The 25,108-nt window shown below is 41.9% G+C and overlaps 1 protein-coding gene across 4 annotated transcripts in view; it reads right to left on the reverse strand.

The window, feature by feature from the left end:
- Positions 1 to 25,108, reverse strand: part of edc4 (enhancer of mRNA decapping 4) — an 84,167-nt gene that overhangs the window by 1,724 nt on the left and 57,335 nt on the right. For 2 of the 4 annotated variants that reach the window (XM_085991299.1, XM_085991301.1), the window contains 10 exons: positions 24,382 to 24,483; positions 19,827 to 19,979; positions 17,590 to 17,623; positions 15,949 to 16,135; positions 14,207 to 14,362; positions 11,480 to 11,595; positions 9,897 to 10,062; positions 8,757 to 8,943; positions 5,548 to 5,767; positions 206 to 369 (listed from right to left, as the gene is read on the reverse strand). In XM_085991299.1, the coding sequence (XP_085847425.1) occupies positions 206 to 369; positions 5,548 to 5,767; positions 8,757 to 8,943; positions 9,897 to 10,062; positions 11,480 to 11,595; positions 14,207 to 14,362; positions 15,949 to 16,135; positions 17,590 to 17,623; positions 19,827 to 19,979; positions 24,382 to 24,483 (1,485 nt within the window). Of the gene's footprint in view, positions 1 to 205; positions 370 to 3,791; positions 3,881 to 5,547; positions 5,768 to 8,756; positions 8,944 to 9,896; positions 10,063 to 11,479; positions 11,596 to 14,206; positions 14,363 to 15,948; positions 16,136 to 17,589; positions 17,624 to 19,826; positions 19,980 to 24,381; positions 24,484 to 25,108 lie in introns of those variants that run through there. The other 2 variants (XR_015078806.1, XM_085991300.1) reach the window with 2 other exon arrangements.

Below are 25,108 nucleotides of genomic sequence, written 5' to 3' on the forward strand. Positions count from 1 at the left end.
TCCTGAGGTGGGTTAACACTTTAGGCAGTGCCTTTCACAGAAGCACAATAGCTCCAATGAAGGGTCCCACTTGAAATGTTAACCCTTCTTTTCCAGAAGCTGACTGAGAGGCTGTGAATGCCCTGTTGTTTTTGAGTATTTCAGATTCCCAGCATGTATGGTTTTTCTCATCATTTTTACCAATCGTCTTTTTGTTGCTCCTTACCTGAGTTTTAGTTCTGTGCGCGAGTTGAGATCAGTGGAGAGCTGTTGAATAAGTGAAAGCAAAACTGGCTGGGTTAGGGGACAAGGATGCTGACCAAAGACCAGCTGAGAATCCACAGTTTCACAGACGTAAAGAACCAGGTTGAGGTCTGCTGCAGTCAAAGCCTGATTGACAGAAAAGAAAGCATTAATGCCAGCTTATAGTTCAATTTATTGCAAAACTACATTAGCAAATGTTTGTTGCTCAAACTAATACTTTGTTACTGTTAGCTTATGGCAGCCATTCAGTAATCAATACACCACAAGAACAATCAACAATTTTACTCAGTCATTTTTGCAAACTAAATGACCTGTGATTCTGTAAAACTTTTAAATTACACTTCATAATAGGGATTTTAAGAATTGTGCTCAGCTATGATGCTCTACACAGTCAAAAAGCCTGCCAACTCTCACTGTTTCGACTCACTCATACATGAAGAATGACCATTTACCATGGCACTGGGTGGCAGGCAGCAAGAAAAGGGAGGAAATTCGAGGGACCATTAAAAAATGGTGTGTTTTTTGTAATGTTCAAAAGCACATCCATATTTCAAAAGGTGTAAAGGAAACTGATTTATGCAATGGGTTAAATGTCAATAAGCTTCAATTCATATTATACCAGAATAGTATATTATTGCAAATCATTTGAAGACAACAGTTGGAATTCATTTTGGGAAAAAACGTTAGTATTCCAAGAATCTGTGCCCCTTTTTTTGCAAACCTACTTCACAAATTCCAAAAAGATATTTTCAGTAAATTTTTTTTTACAATACATCAGCAAAAATTATTTTCCATTTAAAGTTGAAAGGAAAATTCGGTTCTCCAGGGATTGTTAAATGTATTTAATTGATTCCGTGGCTGCTACTTTCATACTGTATTCTCAGAACATCCAATCAGTCAGCCCATAAAGCAATTAACCCTTTCCCTGAACTGGAATACTATACGTGTTACATTTGTCACTGCTCCTGTCCTAATTATATGGCCAATCCTACTTGTGTGAAGTGGAGCACACTGAGAATATGGTACTTTGAGTGAAATTGTATGACAGTTGTGACACATGAAAGTTACTGGAGTAACGGCTTCAGACTAAATCCGAAGCGACTCTACACACAAAATCAGATGGCAATAAGCGTTTTGTTAGGAAAATTGAAGATAGGTAGATCAACGGAATACAGAATACTTTCATCCCTCAAATCAACCTGGCTATTCTCAATTTTGCCACACATCGGCATCCTAATGTCGCTCTAGTAATTTAATAAAAACAGCTTCCAGTTAATTACTCAAGAAAGGCAGATTTGTTTTTAACATTGTGCTATTTTCCACGCTACACAATCCTAACTACATGCAACTTTAATGTCTCGATGATCAGTACAATACAACACATCATGTTGGTGGTAACATTAAACTGCTTCAAAAAGGCTTAGCATTTAAAGTTAGGTCCTAAGAGGATGCTCAATTCATAGAAAATAATATCCTGTTTACTAATTTAACAGGATAGCCACTTACTGTTAAACAATTCTTTTTGTAATCTGTTCTCAATATACAGGCACAGTAATTCAGCCTTAATGAACCTGCCACCAGTAGGCGGCTGCACAGCAATAAAATTCTTTGCAACAGTCCTGCAGGAAAGCAATTTAAAGTAGAGTTTTTCATATTACCTTTCTATTACTTTTGGGCAATCTGTAACCATGTGAATTTGCATCACACAACTCCAAATTAGCTGTTTTGCATCAAAATATTTGGTAGGAGAAAAAACTCAAAACATTACAATTCTGTAATGTTTCTACGAGGAAACAAGTTTCCAAGCTGTTCCCACTTGCAGGCGAGACCAGACCATAAACATAAGATAGCCATTAATAAATCCAATAGGGAATTCAGGAGAAACTTCTTTACCCAGAGTGGTTAGAATCTGAAACTCGCTACCATATGAGTAGTTGAGGCAAATAGCATAGATGCCTTTAAAGGGAAGCTAGATAAGCATGTGAAGGAGAAAGGAATAGAAGGATATATTGATGGGGTTAGATGAAGAAGGGTGGGGGGAGGCTCATGTGGAGCATAAAACACCAGGATGGACCTGTTGGGCCGAATGGCCTGTTTCTGTGCTGTAAATACTTTGTAAATGCTAGCTTTAGGTAATGGAAACATGGGCCTTCATAGTATCAGTGTAAAAACTTATCAAAAGCACACTTGCCTTCTGAATACTCAAACCATTGTTTTCAATAAATCTCTTTCTGATTAACAGCTAGTACAGGTCACGCATAGTTACATCACTTGATTCAGGCAAGGAAGGCAAGTTAGCCACTCAGTCTCATCGTGGTTGAGGACATGAGGTACGTCAGTCTGAGCTAGAACTGTAATATGAGAATACAAACTTGCTTCTTTTAGTTCAACCAGGTTATAATGGTGTGCCTTGCTAATGAGAGAGATGTTGAGAACCATGGCAAGAAATGTGGCCTGCTTCCTCTCCCATTAGATGTACAATACCAAATTGATGCCAACATGTTTTTATATAACGCCTTTAACATAGTAAAACATCCCAAGGTGTTTCATCAAACAAAATTTGACACCGAGCCACAAGACCAAAAACTTTGTCAAAGAGGTAGGTTTTAAGGAGCGTCTTAAAAGGAGGAAAGAGAGGCAGAGGGGTTAGGATAGGAATTCCAGAGCTTAGGGTCTTGGCAGCTGAAGGCACTGCCGCCAATGGTGGAGTGATTTAAAATCAGGGATGCGCAAGAGGCCAAAACTGGATGAGCACAGATATCCCGGAAAGTTGCGGGGCTGGTGGAGGTTAGAGAGATAGGGAGGGGCGAGGCTATGGAGGGATTTGAAAACAAGGACGAGAATTTTAAAGTCGAGGCGTTGTTTAACCGGGAGCCAATGTAGGTCATTGAACACAGCGGCGATGCGTGAACAGGACTTGGTGAGAGTTAGGACAAGGGCAGAGTATTGGATGACCTTAAGTTTACAGAGGCCTAATACTCTTCCTCCAGTTATGTGTGGAAACAAGATATGATTTGTCAAGCCAGAGCTCAATGTGAAGAACTGCAGGGTGAATTGCTGTTCATATGCTCGGATTTATAATGAAGTATTGGAGTAGCAAATTACTGGAGAGAGGAGTAAGGCAAGTTACAAGTTCTGATAAATTGGTAAATGACCTTTCATTTTAGAAAGATGTAATTCAATCTTTGAATTCAGCTCATCAAAATACAGGAATTCACTAGATACTATCCCTTTTAAGATGTCATGCCTAACAGCCACTTAAAAAGGCAGAAGAGAACGTTTTGTATCTGTAAAATCAACTACACTCATCCACAAAAATATCGATGCAGGTATGACATCAGTTGGGTTAGCTCGACTTAATTTTGATGTAGAAATGTCAATAGGTTTGTTGTTATAAACGATTAGATCAGACGGTAATGCTCTGTGAAAACCTGCAAGTTAATTTATGTAGCAAATAGGTACCTGTAAAACGTTTTTTTGTATTCAATCTTTCTGACCTGAAGCTTCTTAGAGGAAATGGAAATGGAGGACTGCATTGTATTACTCACTTCTGGAGGAGTGACTTCCAGTAAATTAGTCCGGACTCGGTCCTTTACTGAGCTTGGTGCAGGCATATAGGCATCATAAACATCAGTCACTGGGAAGGATACGTGACAATTGATGTAAGTCCTAAAATTGTGCAGCATCCACCGGAACCAAAGATGATTCAAAAAAAAAAATCTACTGACATAGGAGCCTCAGCCCATAAATATCAAGAAGAAAATTCATCTCAATCAGAATTGTGGTATTTGACCACCAAAACCTTTTAAAAAAGTGAAACTTTACAAATGTTTTCTAGAACTTCTGCAACAATGAACATTACAAAAATTACTAATGTGTAATTAAACTGACAAAACGGATTGGAGAAATGCTTTGTGTGCACTGTAAAGACTGCTGCTGATAGAAAAAAAGACTCAAAGTGAGATCATAAGAAATAAGAGGAGGCCATACAGCCCCTCAAGCCTGCTCTGCCATTCAATAAGATCATGGCTGATCATCGACCTCAACTCCAATTTCCCACCCGATCTCCATATCCCTTGATTCCCCTAGAGTCTAAAAAAATCTATCTCGGCCTTGAATATACTGCCATTATTATTTGAATGGCAATAGATTGGGAGAAGGGGAAGTGCAAAGAGACCTGGGTGTTCTTGTGCACCAGTCGCTGAAGGTAAGCATGCAGGTGCAGCAGGCGGTTAAGAAGGCAAATGGTATGTTGGCCTTCGTAGCAAGAGGGTTCGAGTACAAGAACAAGGATGTCTTGCTGCAGTTGTACAGGGCCTTGGTGAGACCACATCTTGAGTATTGTGTGCAGTTTTGGTCACCTTACCTAAGGAAGGACATTCTTGCCATGGAGGGAGTGCAGCGAAGATTCACCAGGCTGATACCTGGGATGGCAGGAATGACGTACGAGGAGAGATTGTCTCAATTGGGCTTATACTCACTGGAGTTTAGAAGATTGAGAGGGGATCTCATCGAAACCTATAAAATTGTGTCAGGTCTGGACAGACTAGATGCAGAAAGGATGTTTCTGATGGCTGGGGAGTCCAGAACCAGGGGTCATAGTCTAAGGGTAAGGGGTAAGCCATTTAGGACTGAAATGAGGAGGCATCTCTTCACCCAGAGTGGTGAACCTGTGGAATTCTCTGCCACAGAGAGCGGTGGAGGCCAGTTCATTAAATATATTTAAGAAAGAGTTGGATATATTTCTTGAGGCTAAAGGGATATGGGGAGAAGGCAGGGACAGGGTACTGAATTTGGATGATCAGCCATGATCTCATTGAATGGCGGAGCAGGCTCGAAGGGCCGAATGGCCTACTCCTGCTCCTATCTTCTATATTTCTAAGACTCAGCATTCACAACCCTCTGGGGCAGAGAATTCCAAAGATTCACAACCATGAGTGAAGAAATTCTTCCTCATCTCAGTCTTAAATGGCCGACCCCTTATCCTGAGACTATGCCCCCTAGTTCTAGACACTCCAGCCAGGGGAAAACAACCTCTCAGCATCTACCCTGTCAATCCCCTTCAAAATCATATGGAATAGGGAAGAGCATCGGACCAAGATATCTCCATGTGGCATGAAAACCTAAAGCGATATGTGTAGAGGTTAAACAAGTGATAAATTTACATCTTAGCATTAACGTACAAGGAATGCAATGTATTTCATGAAATAAACCACTAAATAAATAACCCATTTAGTATCTTAATTACTTCTCTTCTCCTTGAAATCTCAAGTTATGGGCCTTTATTTAACTTCCTATACATACCTGTTGAAAGGCTTGGTTAAGTTGTCCCTGTTGCAATAGCTGCAAGATGTGGGCCTGCTGGGATTGGAAATCCATGTGAGTTGATGGAATTGGCGTTCCAGCAGCTGATCGCATGGCCTGCATAATACTGGAAGCGACAGCAGCCTGTTGCTCCTTCATTGCTAGGCCAACTTCTCCTTTCACGATTCTCTGCACTTGAGTCAGAATCGATTCCTGCAAACTGTTGGATAGCACATTAATTTGACTAACAATTTTCCATTAAACCCTACATTTACAAACTGCCCTTCAATCACAAAATGCTATGCATGTGCTTATTTGATAAGCACATTGTTCCTATACTGTACATAATTTTGCAGTTGGCATGCTACACTTTTAATCTGCAGTTACGGTATCCCACATGGAGTCCTCAGTTTTTATCTGATGCTTTTCAACTGGTCCTAAAAAGATGTATTGGAAGAACATTAAAAGACCTGGTACATAATTATAAATATCCTGTTTTTAAATCCTCTCACTATACATTTACTGTGTTAAGCCCTGCAGTGGTTCCACCTCAGTCTTATCCCATGGGGCCTTTATCCAGCAAACCTCTTCCAGCAGAAAGCTGCAGCAGCTAACTCAGCAAGAAATAGGCTGCATAACAGGCACAGAAAAAGCAGGCTATCCACCTGTGTGCATCCAAATTAGTAAACTGGGAATTAATCGTGATCCAAGGAAATGTGGCACATGCGATTTAGGTTCAGAACATGTAGGCTGGACAGGCATTTTGTTCAGTTATTATAGACTGTTATGAGAGTTTTGTAATTCTTTTACCATTCTATGATCCGTATAGGTTTTGCACTGTAATACCTGAAATTACGTAGATCCAATGCGCTACCAAAATGGCTGTACAACACTTTGTGTTGCAAAATAAATTGTCACGACTTATAAAACTGCTCATCAAGTAACATCACTTCCATTCTCCTTGCACCCTTGAAAAGTATGTACGTGCAACTTGTCAGGGTTGAACGTAGACTGGAATTTTGACTAATATGGAATTTTTTGCTCAATTTACAATGATCAGGAAGAAAATTCACAAGATTGTTATCTTCTGCCAAACTTCATTTGTGACAACTCACCTCCATCAAGAGATTAAATAAATCAGTTAAAGCCCACGATAGTGTGAACTGTACGTGGTGCGACAGAAGAGGAACTGATGGGCCAAATAGGTTTTTGTTCTATACTTACATTCTTTACACAATAAAAACTGAACCACCATTCAGCATTATATTTAAACCAGGATTATAGATCAATATACATGAAACTAAGCCAAATATAATCATGGTGTGTGTGATGAAATATTCCATTCACCACTGCCTGTGACTGAGATCGGTTTCAGTGTCATTTCCCTTCCCCCAGACCTCATTGTATTGTGTACTGGAATGTGCTGTATTGTATACTGGAATGTGCTGTGTGTAGGGCTCCGCCCATACCTGGCCCCGTTTGTAAGCTAGCTTCAGTCTGGCCTCAGTCTCCAGAAGGAAGACATCTCTCTCTCTTACGTGTTACTTTCTAAGTTAATAAAAGCCTTGTTTTTGTTCTGCTAACTTCGAGTCTCGGAATTATTGAGGCACATCAATGTGGTCACAATTCCCATACTGCACATTACTAACATGAATTAATGCTTTCAGGAAAATTGTGTCTACCATGAGAAATGGTATCTTCCAATGAAGAAAACTAGTTAGTGGTAAAGCTGCAAATATGGTTTCAGTCGAATTAAAGTATATAGGCACCATAAGTCAGTACTTCCAATAGTGATAGCTGCTTTCACTCAATTTTCTAACTAATAACTTTAAAAAACGGACTCCACTACAAATATTACAAATAATAACAATAAAAAAATGCAAAGGTTGGAAATCTGAAAGAAAAACAGAAAATGCTTAAAATTCACAGGTCAGTCAGCATCTATAAAGAGAAAAGAAAGCTGAACATTCCCGGTACAACCCTTTGTGAGGCTGTGTGTATTTCCAGCATTTTCTGTTTTTGTTCCATTATAAATGCATGTCTTTCCAATTCTGTTATTTAAAAAAGAGACAGAACATCTCCAAATCTACCTCAATGTCAAAAAAGCACCTCCTACTGCCACTGGCGTGATATTTCCACACCAACCATCTTGTGACCTCTCTTGGGTGAAGCTACCAACTAGTAATCAATTGTAGGCAATACATTTGTACCCACCAGCATCTGGATGGCAATGCATTTTACATAGGTTGTAGAACAAAATGCTTCCACAAATCAGGAAAACAGCTAGTACAGTTTCTGTTCGATGAATATTTCTCACCCTTCCACTTTCTAAATGGACTTTATTTCTCCCTTCTGTAGGCCATACATGATGTGCCCGTGGTGTCTAATTTTCAGCCCTACGCAGAAACATAAGACTTTGTTCTGCACCTCCCAGTGACAGAGGGGCTTGCACACAGAAAAGACACAAGTGTGAACCCACCTGCTTTGGTTGTGCAGAATAGCATATTGAGACACCAGTGCAGCACACCGAGGCAAGCAAGAGCAAATAGAATTAAAACCTTCTCCTTTGCTCCCTTTTGTAATAATGCATTTTAAGTCTTTTTTATGAATGATTCCAGTTATCAAGATGTAAGAATTAATGCTGGGAAATGGAAGATTTTCCCATTTCAGACACCTAGCTGTAGATTTGCAACTTACCACCTAGACATAAAACTAGTGTTGGAAGCTGCCCAATTTTCATTCCCATTGAAATGAATGGGCATAAACCAGGTGGTTTCTACAACAGCGGATAATCTGCAACACTAGTTTTATGTCCGATAGGCAAGTTGGAAATCTATCCCCTAGTACCTGCATGAAGCACGCTCTGGTTAGATTTTGCAGAGCCAATTACAATGTAAAACTTCCTCTGCTTTGAAAAACCATATCCCCAACCTCAAAAACATTCCATACTGCAGCAGTAAAAAAAATATTTTCTATACTAACCCATACCCCTAGCAACTTGGTTGGCATTACTCAGCCTGATTTCACAAAGCCTTTACAACCAAAGATCACCTACGTCTCAACGTTCTTGTCCTAATTCAGGCCTCGGTCCCCAAGGTGCAAGGACAGTATGTTAACCCACTGTACGCCAGGTACCCAAGTTCATATTGCTAACATTACAGCACAACACTAAGACAAGTGCCATAACAGTAGTGTGTTTTGCTACTCACTTGCCGACAATGATGTGAAGCTGATGCTGCACCTCCGAACGCATGCCATTTGTGATGGTGGCAGCAAGGTGATCTGTGGCATTGTGGAAGCGGTCAATCATTTGCTGCAGCTGACTAATCATAGGATCTCGGATTTCTTGCTCTTGGGCCTTCTTGGACTGAAGGTGGATCTCCAGTTGCTGGATATCTGTGTGTGAAATGGAAAGCCTCAAAGGGTTTATATAGAATTTAAAGTAAGATGGAGGTCAATGCAATAGAGTTAGTTAACAACCTGAAATGTACATATTTGCATAATAAGTCATAAAAGAGACAGTGAACACAAGAGTCAATCCATACTAATTCTACTGAAAGGTAAAACTGTGAACATGGAATACATACTGCAGCTTTCAGTGCTGTTATGTACAATTTTCATTGTAATGTTTGCTGCTGAATTGCACAGTTCACATTTACTCAGTAAGATACAAGTACAAGGACAAAACTACGTTTGCCAGTCCTTTAGTAGAGCATGTACTAGAACCCCAACCAATGTTTTCAAAAGCAAAGAATGTCAAAAATGGAGAAATCACAAAACATGAGCTTTGTAAACCATCACTGAGCTTTTAAAAAAATGAAGTTACCCTTGATCAGTGAGTGGGCTGAAATTTGCAATTTTCTTACTACATCCAAAAGTGGTGCAAAAAAAATTATATTTTTCTTTCAAACTTTTCTATTTTCCTCCCCTCGAGATAGCCCTCTGATATCCAACCCAAGTGTCATTCTTCATGGACAAGTCTAAACAGTGACTGGCACCAGGGTGTGTGGGTGTATACACACCACACACACACACCACTGATGAGCAGTCTGGATCAGGAACTCTGACTGGCCTTTCCCCCCCCCCCCCCACCTTATCTCTAGCTCAGAGGATCCCCATCCCTCCCACAACCACCACCTTGGCAAAGATCAGCAAATTCAGCCCAGGCCACAGAATGAACCTGGGACCTTCCTGGTCTGTATGGCTCAGAAACCACATCACCCAGTATATTTATCCACTGAAGCACATAAAAACTAACTTCATTATCACTGCTAAAAATATCAAGCTTTTAAAAAAAAAAGGAAAAGCTATGGCTCACTGTGACTGTAAAGAATCAAAACAACACTTACATTCTTGTGTTCCCTGCTTGAAGCTGTCATTTATTTGCTGGAACATTGACTGGCATGCTTTTTCAAATACAGGTACAACTATACTCTGGAATGACTCTCTGTAAGTAGATTGTATAGGTCCTTGCAAAGCATCCGCTGCAGCTCTTCCAATACTCTCTGCAGTGTTCTGCAACCACAATGCCAAAAAGAAAAGTATGTTAATCCAACAGGTTTGATACTCTCAAATGGCAAAAACAAGCATTCACCTAACATTTTAAACAAGCAGAAAGTTCTCAAGTATTCAATACTACCAGCTTTCCAAGGTAGTGTAATGGGGCTCCAACATGCTGTTTCAGCACATCAAGATGTGGGTGTTAGTCCATTCCACATACAAGCTTGCAGTACAGGCACTTCCTCCTCCTTTCTCCTTCCCCCCCCAAACAAACACAAATATACTTCTCATCCCCTCCTCCCCACCCAAGAGGGGGAACTCAACTTTGGCCAGTCACTCTTGGCACCCCCAAAGAACAGTTAGAAGCACCGGCAAGAGCCCGAGAGCTGGGCCTCACTCAGGGAATGGGGCAAAATATTGGGAACTTTAAAATAAAAAAATAGGAATAGATGCAACATTAACTCCATAAAGGAGATTCATTAAAATTGAACATTACTACAGCCGTAGTCTCTTAGCTCACTACTTGTACCAAGTTTTTTCATTGGTGACAAAAATTACTTTCACCAGGAAAATTATTTATAGCTTTATGGCATCAATACTTCAATAAAAAAAAACAAAAGTTCAGATAAGAAATGGGGGAACAGTCACTTTAAAGAAAGAATCTTGTGTTAATGATTCTTCAACATGCATTCTGAAATCCCTTCTAAACAGAAATGTGGATTTCCGCCAACACCATTTTCTTTATATAGCATCTTACCAAGCCTCTTAGAAACATCTCAATTCAGAATAAAATGGTCAGGCTCCATACCTTAATATGGTTTGAGTTTCGTAATTCTATTCAGGTTTTTTTTTTAATAAATAGGCCAATTTTAAAAAGGACATAAATTTATTGTGCCATCTTCATTTAAAGTGGCACTGTAACTAGTACAGCTGGGCAATGTAAAATCAGAAATATAGCTCATGATAAATATGGATACAAACATTATGTACGATATGAACTAAGCAGGGGAAATCTAGCAGCTCTTGTAGTAGAACACAGGACTGTAGCATCTGAAGGGCGACCATTCAAATCCTATGCCTGACTGAACTTTGAACTTACCTGTTTTCATTGAAGAGCTTTGACTACTCTGAGGCAGGCCAGCTGCTCCAGTTGGAGGACTTGCTGTAGTGAAGATGAATCACTGCACAGCAAGTGGTTTCCAGGAGGAAAAAGAAATACAATTGGTGCCTGCATTATAAGAACAGATCCCGAGTTCAGGGTGGCATTGACAACGGCCATGGAGAGATCAATGACCTAGATAGCCTATATCGAGGAGGCAATTGGCAGTAGGAACGGAGACCTCAGAGAAAAAAATTAGGGAAGCAAATGTAATGGTGCGGGGGGGGAGCGGAGGAGGGCAACATGATCGGGATAAATTTTCAAAAATCTTACCTTCGATTTTACCATTTTTGTTATGTTCTCTTTTAATATCCCTTCAATTGCTGCAAGCTTGGTTGCAATGTGGTTATTCAGCTGACCCGACACTGGCTCCAAACTTTTGGAAATACCTTTTTAAATAAAGATTGAAGAATCTTGTGTTAATGATTCTTCAACATGCATTCTGAAATCCCTTCTAAACAGAAATGTGGATTTCCGCCAACACCATTTCATGATTAATCAGGACACTAGTGTTATGGTCCACAGTTCATTGCTCCCGTTAGAGTAAACCCTCAGTTAAACTTGAATTGGCTTGTAAACCAAGGATGTGTAATTCTTCAAAGCTTAAGTTGTTAACCTGCCTTTAAATGGGTACCATGCTTCACAAATACCAACTGCAAAATCAAGAGGGAGCTCTGTAATATAACCAAAGGGGCAAAAAGACCCACATCAACAGGTAGGTTTCCAAGAAGCCTCCACAAGCAAAGCACTACAAGAGGCAAACATGTGGTACTGGTAACATTGAGGGCCATAATTTCTTCTGCCTGAGCTCTCACGCTTTTTTACATTGCCGATCCGTACAGACCGCTTTCACCCTTCCCCCTACCCTCACCCAGCATTGGGTTGCAGCCAGGGACATAAAATTATGACTGCATCTTTGCTTCATTGTTGCCAGTGGTGCTCCAAATCTACCCTGCAATGTTAAATGGCAAAGTCATAACACAAGGAGGGTTTATATATTGGAGATGCTCCTGCAATATACAACGAATCACGAGTATTTTGTAACTGGACGTGTCAGTTTCCAGCAAATTGAGAAATACACCACCATTACTGGACAAACAATGGACAGCGATCAGTCAAAACGTTTCACAATTAGTGGCTCATTTCAGTACTCCAGGAAATCTTCTCATTCAGTAGGCTGATAAGTGAATTGGGATTTTGTCACGATAATATAGTTTCAGATTTCATTTTATTTAAAAGTACATAATGTGCTTAAATGTCTGATCACAAATGTATATCTCTGCAACCAACAGGATGCCTCATTAGACGAGGGATCAAAAAACCCCAAATGAGTCACATGGGTTTTTTTTTTTTAAATAAAAAGAACTTGCATCGCTAAAAAGCTGGGTTTACAGAGCGTTGGTAGGAAGATAACAAATTAGCCTCAAGTTGTTGCCCAATTGCACGTTTACATAATTATACTTTCCCCAGTTTTTCCAAGTATTCTGAGTTGGGGGTGCAATTGTCAGAAACAAACACCCACTAACATGTATTTCACAAATTGCTGACTGAGCATGATTAACCCCTGCTTAACCTAGAGGGGCAGCCCAGAAGAAATTAATTGCTGAAATTGCTTGATCATCTGATTGTGCAGAGCAGGAGGTAGTTTCAGAAAGTGTGAAACAATGTTGCCATGCAATTCTGTAAATTATTCCATCAAAAATGTGTCCATGAAATATGTCAAAAAGCTTTCATCACTATCCACTATCAATTCCATCCAACATTTCAAAAACTGGTGCCGGTGCCATACACTAGAAATTCACCTGTCATCACAAATGTTCTTACTGAATTTGTTTCAACTTTTGTTGGACATTTGGTCATGAGTGTCAGCACACTTGTGCAAACCACAGCAACATTTCTGTGGAAAAGTACTGGCCAGTGTAAGTAACACCAACATAAAAAAAACACAAGAAAGCTAACACACAAGAACCTCTTCTCCTTCCCAGCTTGCATGGTGCGCCTCCGTGTGACTTAAATGTCTATATTTTTTCAAGCCTTGTCATCTATATTCCAAAAAATATTCAAAGTTTTAAATAGTCGATTTGTACAAGACGAGCATATTTTTCTATACCCACGTTCCCACCCACAAATCTGCTGGCAGGCCACCCAAGGAGTGATACAGCGGGTTCCAGGGAGAGTTCCATTAAAGTTAACCTGAGTGCAGCACAATGTGACCAGAAAAAAACCCGAAGGAAATGAAATGGCTGAAGACTTTTAAACCTTTGAACCCGATTCCTTACAGTAATCTTAGAACTCAACTGGAAGCACACAGCAAGCTGAGCAGCTTATTTGCTGATGTAATCAAACAGCCAAATTAAACTAATTGCCAATAGTGATTCAAAATGTGGACTTACTTTGTTACCTCATAAGACCAACTCAGGAATCTAGAGTCCCAACAGATTAGACTTGTATTACGTGACAAGACGGCAAAGACATCCACATACATAGGGATTTCAACACCAGCAATGAAAAAAATGATTGTATAAACTACACATGTAGGTCACATCTACAGCAAGCACCATTCTGCTTGAAATAGTCATCTGATGCCAATTTTGAGCATGAAGTGTTAATGACTTGCAATAATTTCCCTGCCAGCTGGATAAATGGTAGCACGGTGCACAATATCATCCAATGGGCACTTTGAGTGCAATATTTCAGCAAGAATGAGATTTACTGCTAGTATCAACGATCAATAAAAGTCCCATCTTACAAGGTCATTGAGACAAATAAATGGGGGCTTTAAGTGGCAATAAAGAAACTCTACATGTCAGTTTGGTTGGCACTGTTGCCATGTTTAGTTTATGAAGATATACATCTTGAATTTTTTCTGGACACAATGTACCACACCAATAAATTTCAGAATTGGAACATATGTTGAAATTGTGACCAAATTCTTTTCTGGTGAATTTAATAGATCACATGCTTCAACATTTAGTAAAGCTGTTCTCAGTCCGTACTCACATTGTGGTAAGGTTTTCTTCATCTCATCCCGAACGGTCTTCTCTATACGATTACTGACTGAATTCGCCAAAGTCTGAGAGAGCTGATGAGACAGCTGTTCCTGAAACTGCCCACTTCTTTCATGTCCTTCTGCCAAGATCCTATCTGTTCGCCTCTCTAAAGGGTTAAGTTAAGGCAAACCATTTCAAATTACATAATTATTATAGTGAAGAAAACCAGTGATGTAGCATCTTTGTATCGCCACACCAGCTCAACAGCCAGACAGGTAACTGACATTCAGCGAGCTCTTAATAAAATGAAGGAAAAGCAGAAGGGGAAACAAATTTGTTGCACTCGATAAGTCCATAGTACAGGACCCCAAGGTTCAAAAGAGCAGAAATCAAGAAAAAGTAAAGCAAAAAGCAGTATCTAGGTGACATGTCAGGTTTTAAAAGCTGCAAATTGAGATTGGGGGGGGGGGGGGGGGGGAAAGAGGGAAGGCTAATGGTGAAGCATTTGAGAAAAGGAAAATGAAAAAAAGATTTCAAAACACGTGAGAAATAATTATAATTAACTCAACAGATCAAAGATATCAAACACTGCTGTGTTCATAGGATTCATCATCAGGCTATACCTGGAGAAGGAATCAAAAGCTGCCCAGCTGTGCTGCTTGAAAAACAGATATTAAAACAATCCACATTATGATCAAGGTAGGCCCCACTGGAATGACAGGGAAAGGTTTTGCTACGACTCTGGAGGAGCAGTGCCATACCACTGTCACAGGACTATTCTGAACCATTACAATTTACATCATGCACATTGTTGGAGACGGTCAGTGCCCGACAGTTGTGATGCGAAAATGTTACTTGCCACTTATCAGCCCAAGCCTGGTTGTTGTCCAGGTCTTGCTGCATGCAGGCATGGACTGCTTCATTATCTAAGGAATTGTGAATGGAACTAAACACTGTGCAATCATCAGCACACATCCCACTTCTGACCTTATGATGGAGGGAAAGTCATTGATGTAGCAGCTGAAGATGGTTGGGCCTAGGACACTACCCTGAGGAACTCCTGCAGCAATGTCCTGGGGCTAAGATCATTGGCCTCTAACAACCACAACCATCTTCCTTTGTGCTAGGTATGACTCCAGCCAGTGGAGAGTTTTTCCCTGATCCCCACTGACTTCAATTTTACTAGGGCTCCTTGGTGCCATACTCCGTCAAATGCTGCCTTGATGTCAAGGGCAGTCACTCTTACCTCACTTCTGGAATTTAGCTCCTTTGCCCATGTTTGGACCAAGGTTGTAATGAGGTCTGGATCAAGATGAGGATCAAGCTTACAAAGCCACTAGGGGGGAATCTTTCTCTGAAGCACTACTGATGTAACACAATCAAGGGAGTCTGGAGATGATAAATCTCAAGAACGATGTTATTGCAGTTTATACAGTTATTGGAACCTCAGACTGTGTAACTTGTTAACATCGAAGTCAGTTGTTGGACTTAATGTGGTCAGTCGTGTTGTGAGGATCGGATCTACTACTATTGCCAATACTCTGCTTTCTGGACAGAATTATTTAATCAGAGAAGACAGTTTATTTCTTGCAGCGAGTTAACAGATGTTCACCATGTTACACACATGAACACCCAGGATATTGTCATATGCATTTATTTCTGAAATCCATTGCTTCTAACAGGATAAACATCACTTGCTCTATCAAGCTAAACATTGGTGTGCTTTTGCCACTAGGTAGGACAAAAGGATACGTTCTTGTTCTTGCTGTGTGACCATAATTCGTTCCACATGACCCATAATGGAGCCCTGCACTGCATCCATGTGATCGGTGAGCCTCTGCATAAGCTCCAACTGGCTCTGTCTCAATTCACAGAGCTCCCTCTGTTGGCTGCGTAACAGAGACAGCAACTCTTCCTGTTGGTCAGTGTTGAATTGCTGCTGGAGAAATAATATTACTCTTAAGAGTTTTTTTTTTTAATTGTGAAATTAGATATAGAATAGATTACATGCCATCAAGGAAGTCCTGAGGTGCTTTTCTTTTGACACAAATGTAATTATTTTGTATGAGGGGTAAAAATAATTTTATTGGGCAGGGGGAGGGGTGGGGGTTGGCTCTAGTGAGTAGCCAAGCCATGCTACCAGGAAGTGAGGAATCAGCTGGTCTCAGCCAGGGAAGAGGAGGGGCGCTACAGATGGTCCCAAAACCCTTGTGTAAGGAAGGGGAAAATTAGTCAGATCCCCGCTCCTCATGGGAAAAGGTATTAGAATTTTTTTATTAAATGAACAAATCAAGAATGATTTTGAAGCTACATCCAATTTACATTAAATTGACAGTGTTTAATTTATTTAAAATAAGTGTGAAATGGGGTGAAGTAAGGCACTTGATGGCACAACATTGGTCTGCTTTTCACAAGAAAGGCTCAGAGGGCATGCCGACCCTCCCTTTACAACTTTGGAAAGTTAATCACCAAAAGAACAAAAGTGATACATCTATTAATAGACAGTAGCCCTCTGACTACCATCATGTAACCTTACTGGCCAATATGTAAAATTACTTCTCCCTATTCTCCAACAGAGGAAGTAAAAAGCAAGCTCTTGCCGTCTTAAGGTCCACTTTTTATAATCTAGCACAAACATGATGTAGATTAACAAATGTATTATATATTTCTGCTTCTTCAAATTCCTGTTACGAAGTATTTAGAAGTATGATTCTTAAATTCACTCTAGTGCTAGTTCCCCTGTACGACTAACTCAGTCACTCGTTATTGTAACATGGAGAGTTTAAGAACCTAATTTATAAATGGGGTGAAAACCATGTAGAAAAGGCAGCAGCAATATCAATGACCACATCAACACAAGTCATCTCTTCAAAAGATCTCTAAATTTCAAATCATTTACCCCATTGATCCAAGTCCACTCACCCTGGAACCATACAACAGAATGTTCTAAAACTCCTCAGCATGAATGAAAAAATAAAGAGATAATTAAAATTGTGATAGAATGTTTCATTGAGCAGCTCAGATTTAAACTTTACAGATTGTTAGACTGTTAAGGTGTCAGGTGTGAATGCTCCCGTTTAAATAGAGGACAAACAGCATAAATTTGAATAAACCCAAGTGAACTTCTGCAACCTCAGCTATCCCCACAAAAATGTGCATGACAAAAACAGATTTAAAAATTCCTAGAGTTTTACCAAATACAGACTACTCCTCTTAACTCAAAGTTGCTTAAGTCAAATTATTCAAATTCAATTTTCAGCACTAAATTCCTACTTTGTGCTATTTACATTGCTTAATTCAAGTTACTGGATAATTCATTCTTTTAAGTGCAAAAGAAACAACTATGATCAGGAGTAGACTGTACATGGTTGGAAATATTTTGCATGTACCAACCTGCTGCTCTGACCTTGGGGACTGTGTGGTCTCCCTGAACAAAAACAAAGAAAATAACTTTACCACATTTAAAATTTGTTTGAAAAATAAAACTCATTAGTGTAAGCCTTTACATATGGCAATGAACCCACAACCTGCCAACATAATAGCAGCTAACTTAAGTTAGACCAAAAAAACATTCATGCGTGACCCTCCAGTGAGCAGCACAGCCAACCCAATCCTATTCTCAACCAACATCCACACGCATTTATTTTCCAGCAGGATTTAGTGGATAGTGATCAGGAAAGGGAACACTGGCTGATTTTACTGTCCCTAATTTATGAACACGGAGACCAATTCACTACCTTACCTGCAACCCAGCTGAGGTTGGCTCTCTGAACATGGGAACCATGTGGTCTGTATGGCTCAGCTACCTACTGTCTTTAACAACTGAGTCACCAGGGAACCACAAATAGTTTCTTTTTCCCAAAAAAAATGCAGTTTCAACAAATTAGGTCATTTTTAAATTTTGCTACTTAAGTTATTCTGGAAAAAATACATTTTAAACTAAAGTATAATGAATCAAAATGTTGAATTGAGGGGCATTTTGACCAGATTTAGTTAAAAAAAAGTTGTATTATTTAGCTTAATACACTCTGTACTCAAAATTTCACGTAGAAATCTGAGCAAATGAACTACAACAACTTGCATTTATATAGTGCCTTTAATGTACCAAGGCACTTCACAGGAGCATTATCAGACAAAATATGACAGGGCCACAGAGATATGATGACAGGTGACCAAAAGCTTGGTCAAAGAGGTAGGTTTTAAAGAGCGACTTAAAGGAGGAGAGAGAGGTGCAGAGAATTAGGGAGGAAATTCCAGAGCTTAGGGCCTAGGCAGCTGAAGGCATAGCCACAAATGGTGTAGTGAAAGAAATCAGGCATGCACAAGAGACCAGAATTAGAAGAGCGCAGATACCTCAGAGGGTTGTAGGGTTGAAGGAAGTTACAGAGATAGGGAAGGGCAAGGAAATGGAAGGATCTAAAGACAAGGATGAGAATTATAAAATCGAGGCTTTGCCAGACCAGGAGCCAATGTAGGTTAGCAAGCACAAGGGCAATGAGTGAGCGGGACTTGGTGTGAGTTAGGATACGGGCAGCAGAGTTTTGGATGAGCTTAAGTTTACAGAGGATGGTAGGTGGGAGGCCAACCAGGACAGCATAGGAATAGTCAAGTCTGGAGGTAACAAATGCATCGATAAGGTTCAGGAGCAGATATAAACATGCTGTCAAAAAGGACATCCCATCTAAGTAACACTTCATAGTCTTAGTAGCACTTTAATAGTTTTTACATCATGAGAATAGTTACTATCTGCTGGACAGTCAGTTTACATTTGGACTGGGAGAGATTTACTTCAGGCATCCCTCACCGCTCAACAACATTTATAGTCACATTTCTGAGGAACTATAGAATAACGGCTGTGGAAAAACATCATAGAATTACATTGAATTTGACAGCACAGAAACAGGCCATTCTGCCCAACAGGTCTATGCCAGTGTTTATGCTTCTCAGAATCCTTCTTCTACCTACTCTTCCCATCAATATTTAAATTGCATTTGATTTTCCAGAAAGCACAGTTTCAAGTGCTTGAAGCACACCTAAACGTTCTTTAATTATTCGTTTTCAGATTCCAACATGTATTAAAATGATCGCGCATGGTCAGAGCAGTTAAAATACATAACTAAATTCACACTACAGGAAACTTTGTGCTATCCGGAGGTGAGCTATCCGGCAATCTGGAGCCACCGGCAAAAATCAGCAGCCGTTTTTTAATTCTTTTTGTTTGTTTTTTTTTTTGCTTTGTTTTAACAGTCAAGCTGTGCAAGGTCTGTAGCTATAGCAACAGCTTCATATACAGAGCTTGCAGGCCACACCTGAGCGTTTAGAAGCTGTTGCTAAGCAACAGTGTTTGTTGTCAAATACGGAGATAAGAATCTCCGTATCTCTCAACATTAACTCTGGAGAGTACGGCAGTTTTCAGGCAACGGCAGCAGCTCGGTCCCGTGGGTGCCGGATAGCACAAAGTTTCCTGTATATTAAATGTTGTCTTTGGATTTGGTAATCAATAGCATGTATTACTAACACAAGAAAGACCAACAGTCAAAGTTAACCTATTTTAAATATATTAACTGCACTAATAGCTGCATCTTATGTTGCTCGCAGCATTTTATTTGGGTAAATAGAAAAATTCTTACCCATCTTCCTTTTTGCTCTTTCTCTTCAATTTAGGAGAGGATCGAGGAGATATTTTTGATTTCCAGTCTTTAACTGGAAGTCGATGAGAGGCAGATTTTGAACCAAAGCTACACGATGTGGAAGCAAGACTCGCTACTTCATCATCATGATCACTGCATTAACAAAAAATTGGAATATATATTTTAAGCACATGCACCATGTTTTATTACTACCCCTTCGCTTACCGTCATAATCTTTTTTAACCAGAATGGCAGTCACTCCATTAATAGCTTCTCCATTTTTGTTAATGCTATTTTGTAATGAGAGATAGGTTTAGGCAAGATGGGACACCATTTCCGTGAGGCACCTCATCATGGAGTTAATGAAATTTCTATGAGCTTCCATCCTCAGTCAGGCCATTGGGGTAAACACTAGAACACAAGTCACTTCACTACCACTCCCATACACTTATCTACTTGCTTCCCTGCTCGGGCAATGGCCAGTGCTCCTTTGTCCCAACCCCGCCCAAAGCTACATATTAAAACTAACAAACTTGACTAATGAACCAGGACTTAAACCAGTTGCTTATGGATTATGAAGTAAGGATTTTACTCACTAAACTGGTGGACCACAAAATACATGCACCGATTCCTCCAAGGAAGAAGCTGCTGCCAAAGTCAGTGAAAAAGGAGGTAGTGGAGATACTGGATGTGGAAAAATTGGTAGAGGAGGTACTAGAAAGGCTGTCGGTACAAGTTGATATGTCACCAGGACTGGATAGGATGCATCCTAGGATGCTGAGGGAAGTCAAGGAGAAAATCGCAGAGGTACTGGCCATAATCTTCCAATCCTCCTCGGATACAGGGGTGGTGCCAGAGGACTGGAGAATTGCAAATGTTACACCCTTGTTCAAAAAAGGGTGCAAGGATAAACGCAGCAACTACAGGCCAGTCAGTTTAATCTCAGCAGTGGGGAAGTTTTTAGAAACGATAATCCGGGACAAAATTAACAGTCACTTGGACAAGTGTGGATTAATTAAGGAAAGCCAGCACGGATTTGTTAAAGGCAAATCGTGTTTAACTAACTTGATCCAGTTTTTTGATGAGGTAAGAGAGATGGTTGATGAGGGCAATGCGGTTGACGTGGTGTTCATGGACTTCCAAAAGGTGTTTGATAAAGTGCCACATAATAGGCTTGCCAGCAAAGTTGAAGCCCATGGAATAAAAGGGACAGTGGCAGCATGGATACGAAATTAGCTAAGTGACAGGAAGCAGAGAGTAGTGGTGAACGGTTCTTTTTCGGACTGGAGGGAGGTACACAGTGGTGTTCCCCAGGGTTCAGTACAAGGACCGCTGCTTTTCTTGATATATATTAATGACTTGGACTTGGGTGTACAGGGCACAATTTCAAAATTTGCAGATGACACAAAACTTGGAAGTATAGTGAACAGTGAGGAGGGTAGTGATAGACTTCACGAGAATCTTATTGAAACATACAAGATTCTGAAGGGGTTTGACAGGGTAGATGCTAAGAGGTTGTTTCTCTGGCTGGAGTGTCTAGAACTAGGGGGCATAGTCTCAGGATAAGGGGTAGGCCATTTAAGACCAAGATGAGGAGGAATTTCTTCACTCAGATGGTTGTGAATCTTTGGAATTCTCTGCCCCAGAGGGCTGGGGATGCCGAGTCTTTGAGTATATTTAATGCTGAGACAAAGAGATATTTGGACACTAGGAGAATCAAGGGATATGGAGATCAGGCAGGAAAGTGGAATGGAGGTCGATGATCAGCCATGATATTATTGAATGGCAGAGCACGCTTGAGGGGCCGTATGGCCTACTCCTGCTCCTATTTCTTATCTATATATATAAAGCGGCTCTTGTCTGTCCCGATGTCTGTCTGTCTGTCTGTCCGTTCTCTATACGTTTGAAAGTTACATAGCATACTGACGCGCGCGTCGCCTCAAAAGAAAGCTTGCGATTCCGGACCGGTCATAGGCGTATTTACGTTTCGGCCGGACAAAAACCACGCCCGCGGTATCCGAAAAACGTTCAGCCTTCCGCTCATTAGCGACCGTGTGACGTCGAGGTCGACCAATCGGACGGCGGGTTCCTTCCTACAGTTGAGTGTCGAGTGACTCGACGATTGACCAATCCTACGCTTCGGTGACCTGACCGGTCGACCAATCGGTGCGTGTGTGGGCGGGCATTATCCTTCTGAACTGAGGTGAGTGGCCGCCATCTTGATTTTTCACGATTTTTTCCCCACACTTTCAGTGTGTTAGGGAAGTAAGGTAAATATTTGAATTATGTGTTAGGGAATTAATTAACAATTTATTTGAGTTTTATATTGTGTTTAGCAACCCCCCCCCCCCTCGCGCAGGGGGGACTCTGGGCCTGAAGCTCAAAAAATTTCTCTCTCTCTCTCTCTCTCTCTCTTTCTTCCCTCTCTCTCTCTCTCCTTCTCCTCTTCCCCCTCTCTCCTTCTCCTCTTCCCTCTCTCCTCTTCCCTCTCTGTCTCTGTCTACTTCCCCCTCTCAGGTTTCACGGTGTCGCGGACAGAGCGCGGGCGGGCCGCCCGAAGTTTCCCGCTCGCTAACGGCCACCAAGCGGCCCTTGCCTGCTCCCCGCAGGCCGCCTCGCGCCGCTCCGCGCATGCGCCGCCCGCCCGCAGCGGCCGTCCATCAGCCGCGCGATACGCGGGGGACCTCAGCTCCGGTCCGTCCCGGCCTCAGAACCTGACTGCGCCTTAAGCGCTAGGCCCCGCACGGCCGCTATCGCAACGGCACCGGACCTCAGGCGCTAGGCAGGGGGAGGGGCCGGCGAGAGGGGGGGGGGGGGGGAGGGAGGAGAGAGAGGGGGGGAGGGAGAGAGAGAGAGGGGGGGGAGGAGAGAGAGAGAGGGGGGAGGGAGAGAGAGAGAGAGGGGGGGAGGGAGAGAGAGAGAGAGGGGGGGAGGGAGAGAGAGAGGGGGGAGGGAGAGAGAGAGGGGGGAGGGAGAGAGAGAGGGGGGGAGGGAGAGAGAGAGGGGGGGGAGGGAGAGAGAGAGGGGGGAGGGAGAGAGAGAGGGGGGGAGGGAGAGAGAGAGGGGGGGAGGGAGAGAGAGAGGGGGGGAGGAGAGAGAGAGGGGGGGAGGGAGAGAGAGAGGGGGGGAGGGAGAGAGAGAGGGGGGGAGGGAGAGAGAGAGGGGGGGAGGGAGAGAGAGAGGGGGGGAGGGAGAGAGAGAGGGGGGGAGGGAGAGAGAGAGGGGGGGAGGGAGAGAGAGAGGGGGGGAGGGAGAGAGAGAGGGGGGGAGGGAGAGAGAGAGGGGGGGAGGGAGAGAGGGGGGGAGGGAGAGAGAGAGGGGGGGAGGGAGAGAGAGAGGGGGGGAGGGAGAGAGAGGGGGGGAGGGAGAGGGAGGAGGGGAGGGAGAGGGAGGAGGGGAGGGAGAGGGAGGAGGGGAGGGAGAGGAGGGGAGGGAGAGGAGAGGAGGGGGGGAGGCAGGGATAGGACAGGGAGAGGACATGACAGGGAGAGGGGGGACACACAGCGGCAGGGAGACCAAGCGCCCCAAAATTGCCCTCGCAACGCGGGGCTCCCCAGCTAGTGTTCTTATGTAGGACATAGACAGGCTGGTGGAATGGGCGGGCACATGGCAGATGAAATTTAACGCAGAAAAGTGCAAAGTGTTACATTTTGGTAGGAAGAACAAGGAGAGATAATATAAACTAAAGGGTACAATCCTAAAGTGGGTGCATGAACAGAGACACCTGGGGGTATATGTGCACAAATCATTGAAGGTGGCAGGACAGGTTGAGAAAGGAGTTAAATAAAGCATACAGGATAACAACAGAAAATGCTGGAAAAACTCAGGTGGTCAGGCAACATCCGTGGACAGAAATTTGAGTTGACGTTTCGGGTCGAACCCTTCTTCAAGCATACGGGATCCTGGGCTTCCTAAATAGAGGTATAGAGTACAAAAGCAAGGAAGTTATGAAGAACCTTTATAAAACATTGGTTCGGCCTCAACTGGAGTAGTGTGCCCAATTCTGGGCACCGCACTTTAGGAAGCATGTGAAGGCCTTAGAGAGGGTGCAGAAAAGATTTACAAGAATGGTTCCAGGGATGAGGGACTTCAGTTACGTGGATAGACTGGAGAAGTTGGGGTTGTTCTCCTTAGAGCAGAGAAGGTTGAGAGGAGATTTGATAGAGTGTTCAAAATCATGAGGGATCTAGACGGAGTAGATAGAGAGAAATTGTTCCCATTGGCGGAAGGGTCGAGAACCAGAGGACACAGATTTAAGGTGATTGGCAAAAGAACCAAAGGCGAGATGAGGAAAAGCTTTTTTACGCAGCGTGTGATTAGGATCCGGAATTCACAGCCTGAAAGGGTGGTGGAGGCAGACTCAATCGTGGCTTTCAAAAGGGAGGTGGATAAGTACCTGAAGGAAAAAAAATTGCAGGGCTACGGGGAAAGGGTGGGGGAGTGGGACTAGCTGAAGTGCTCTTGCATAGAGCCGGCACGGGCTCGACGGGCCGAATGGCGGCCTCCTGTGCTGTAACTATTCTATAATTCTCAACTGCACGTAGCTCTGCATTACCTCTGTTCAGCACTGGCATCCTGGCTGTCGTGCTGGTGTAGCTGGTACGGATGCCTGTGGAAGGTGGAGTTCTTAAGCTTCTCCTGCATATCCTCCCTGGAGCTTAAAAACAAAGCAACAGCTACTTGAAACTTTTGGTAGGACAGATATTTCTGCAATTAAAAGCAAACTGTCATTTAGAGGCATTAGTTCAGATCTATGGAATTTAGCCCAGTCAAAATCTTAAGCAGCATGTAATAAAGTATGAATGTGGTTTCATTTATTGAAAAACCGGACTGTATCCTTTGATCACAAGATCTAATAGGGTGTTTTGCTTGGCTGAAAGGCAACAGTATTCTTTTGATGTGAAAGATCTGTTTCATTCTATTGTACAGATTTTGTATATGTCATATAAATTGGAGTTCAAAACTGGACTGCACTTCTGCTGAATTCTTATGAGTGAATAGATAAAAGATGCTATTTCACTTCCTACTTGAGAAATATAATATGCTGATACAGAAAGTTTTACAAAAAGACAAAACCACAAAATTCATTGCGGCAGAAGCAAAGCCTTTATACAGAACTAAAGACTTTCACATCCAATCCAGCCATAAGCGAATTATAATCAACGCACTATGGTCTTTTTCAGTATACCGTACATTTAGTATAGCCAGATTTTTGTGCTTGCATTTATATAGTGCCCTTAATGTAGAAAAACATCCCAACGCACTTTAGAAAAAAAAATACC

This window comes from Somniosus microcephalus, chromosome 6 (genome assembly GCF_052327205.1).
Source record: "Somniosus microcephalus isolate GS21.2 chromosome 6, FLI_Smic_1.0, whole genome shotgun sequence".
In the NCBI taxonomy this organism is placed as follows: Eukaryota; Metazoa; Chordata; class Chondrichthyes; order Squaliformes; family Somniosidae; genus Somniosus; species Somniosus microcephalus.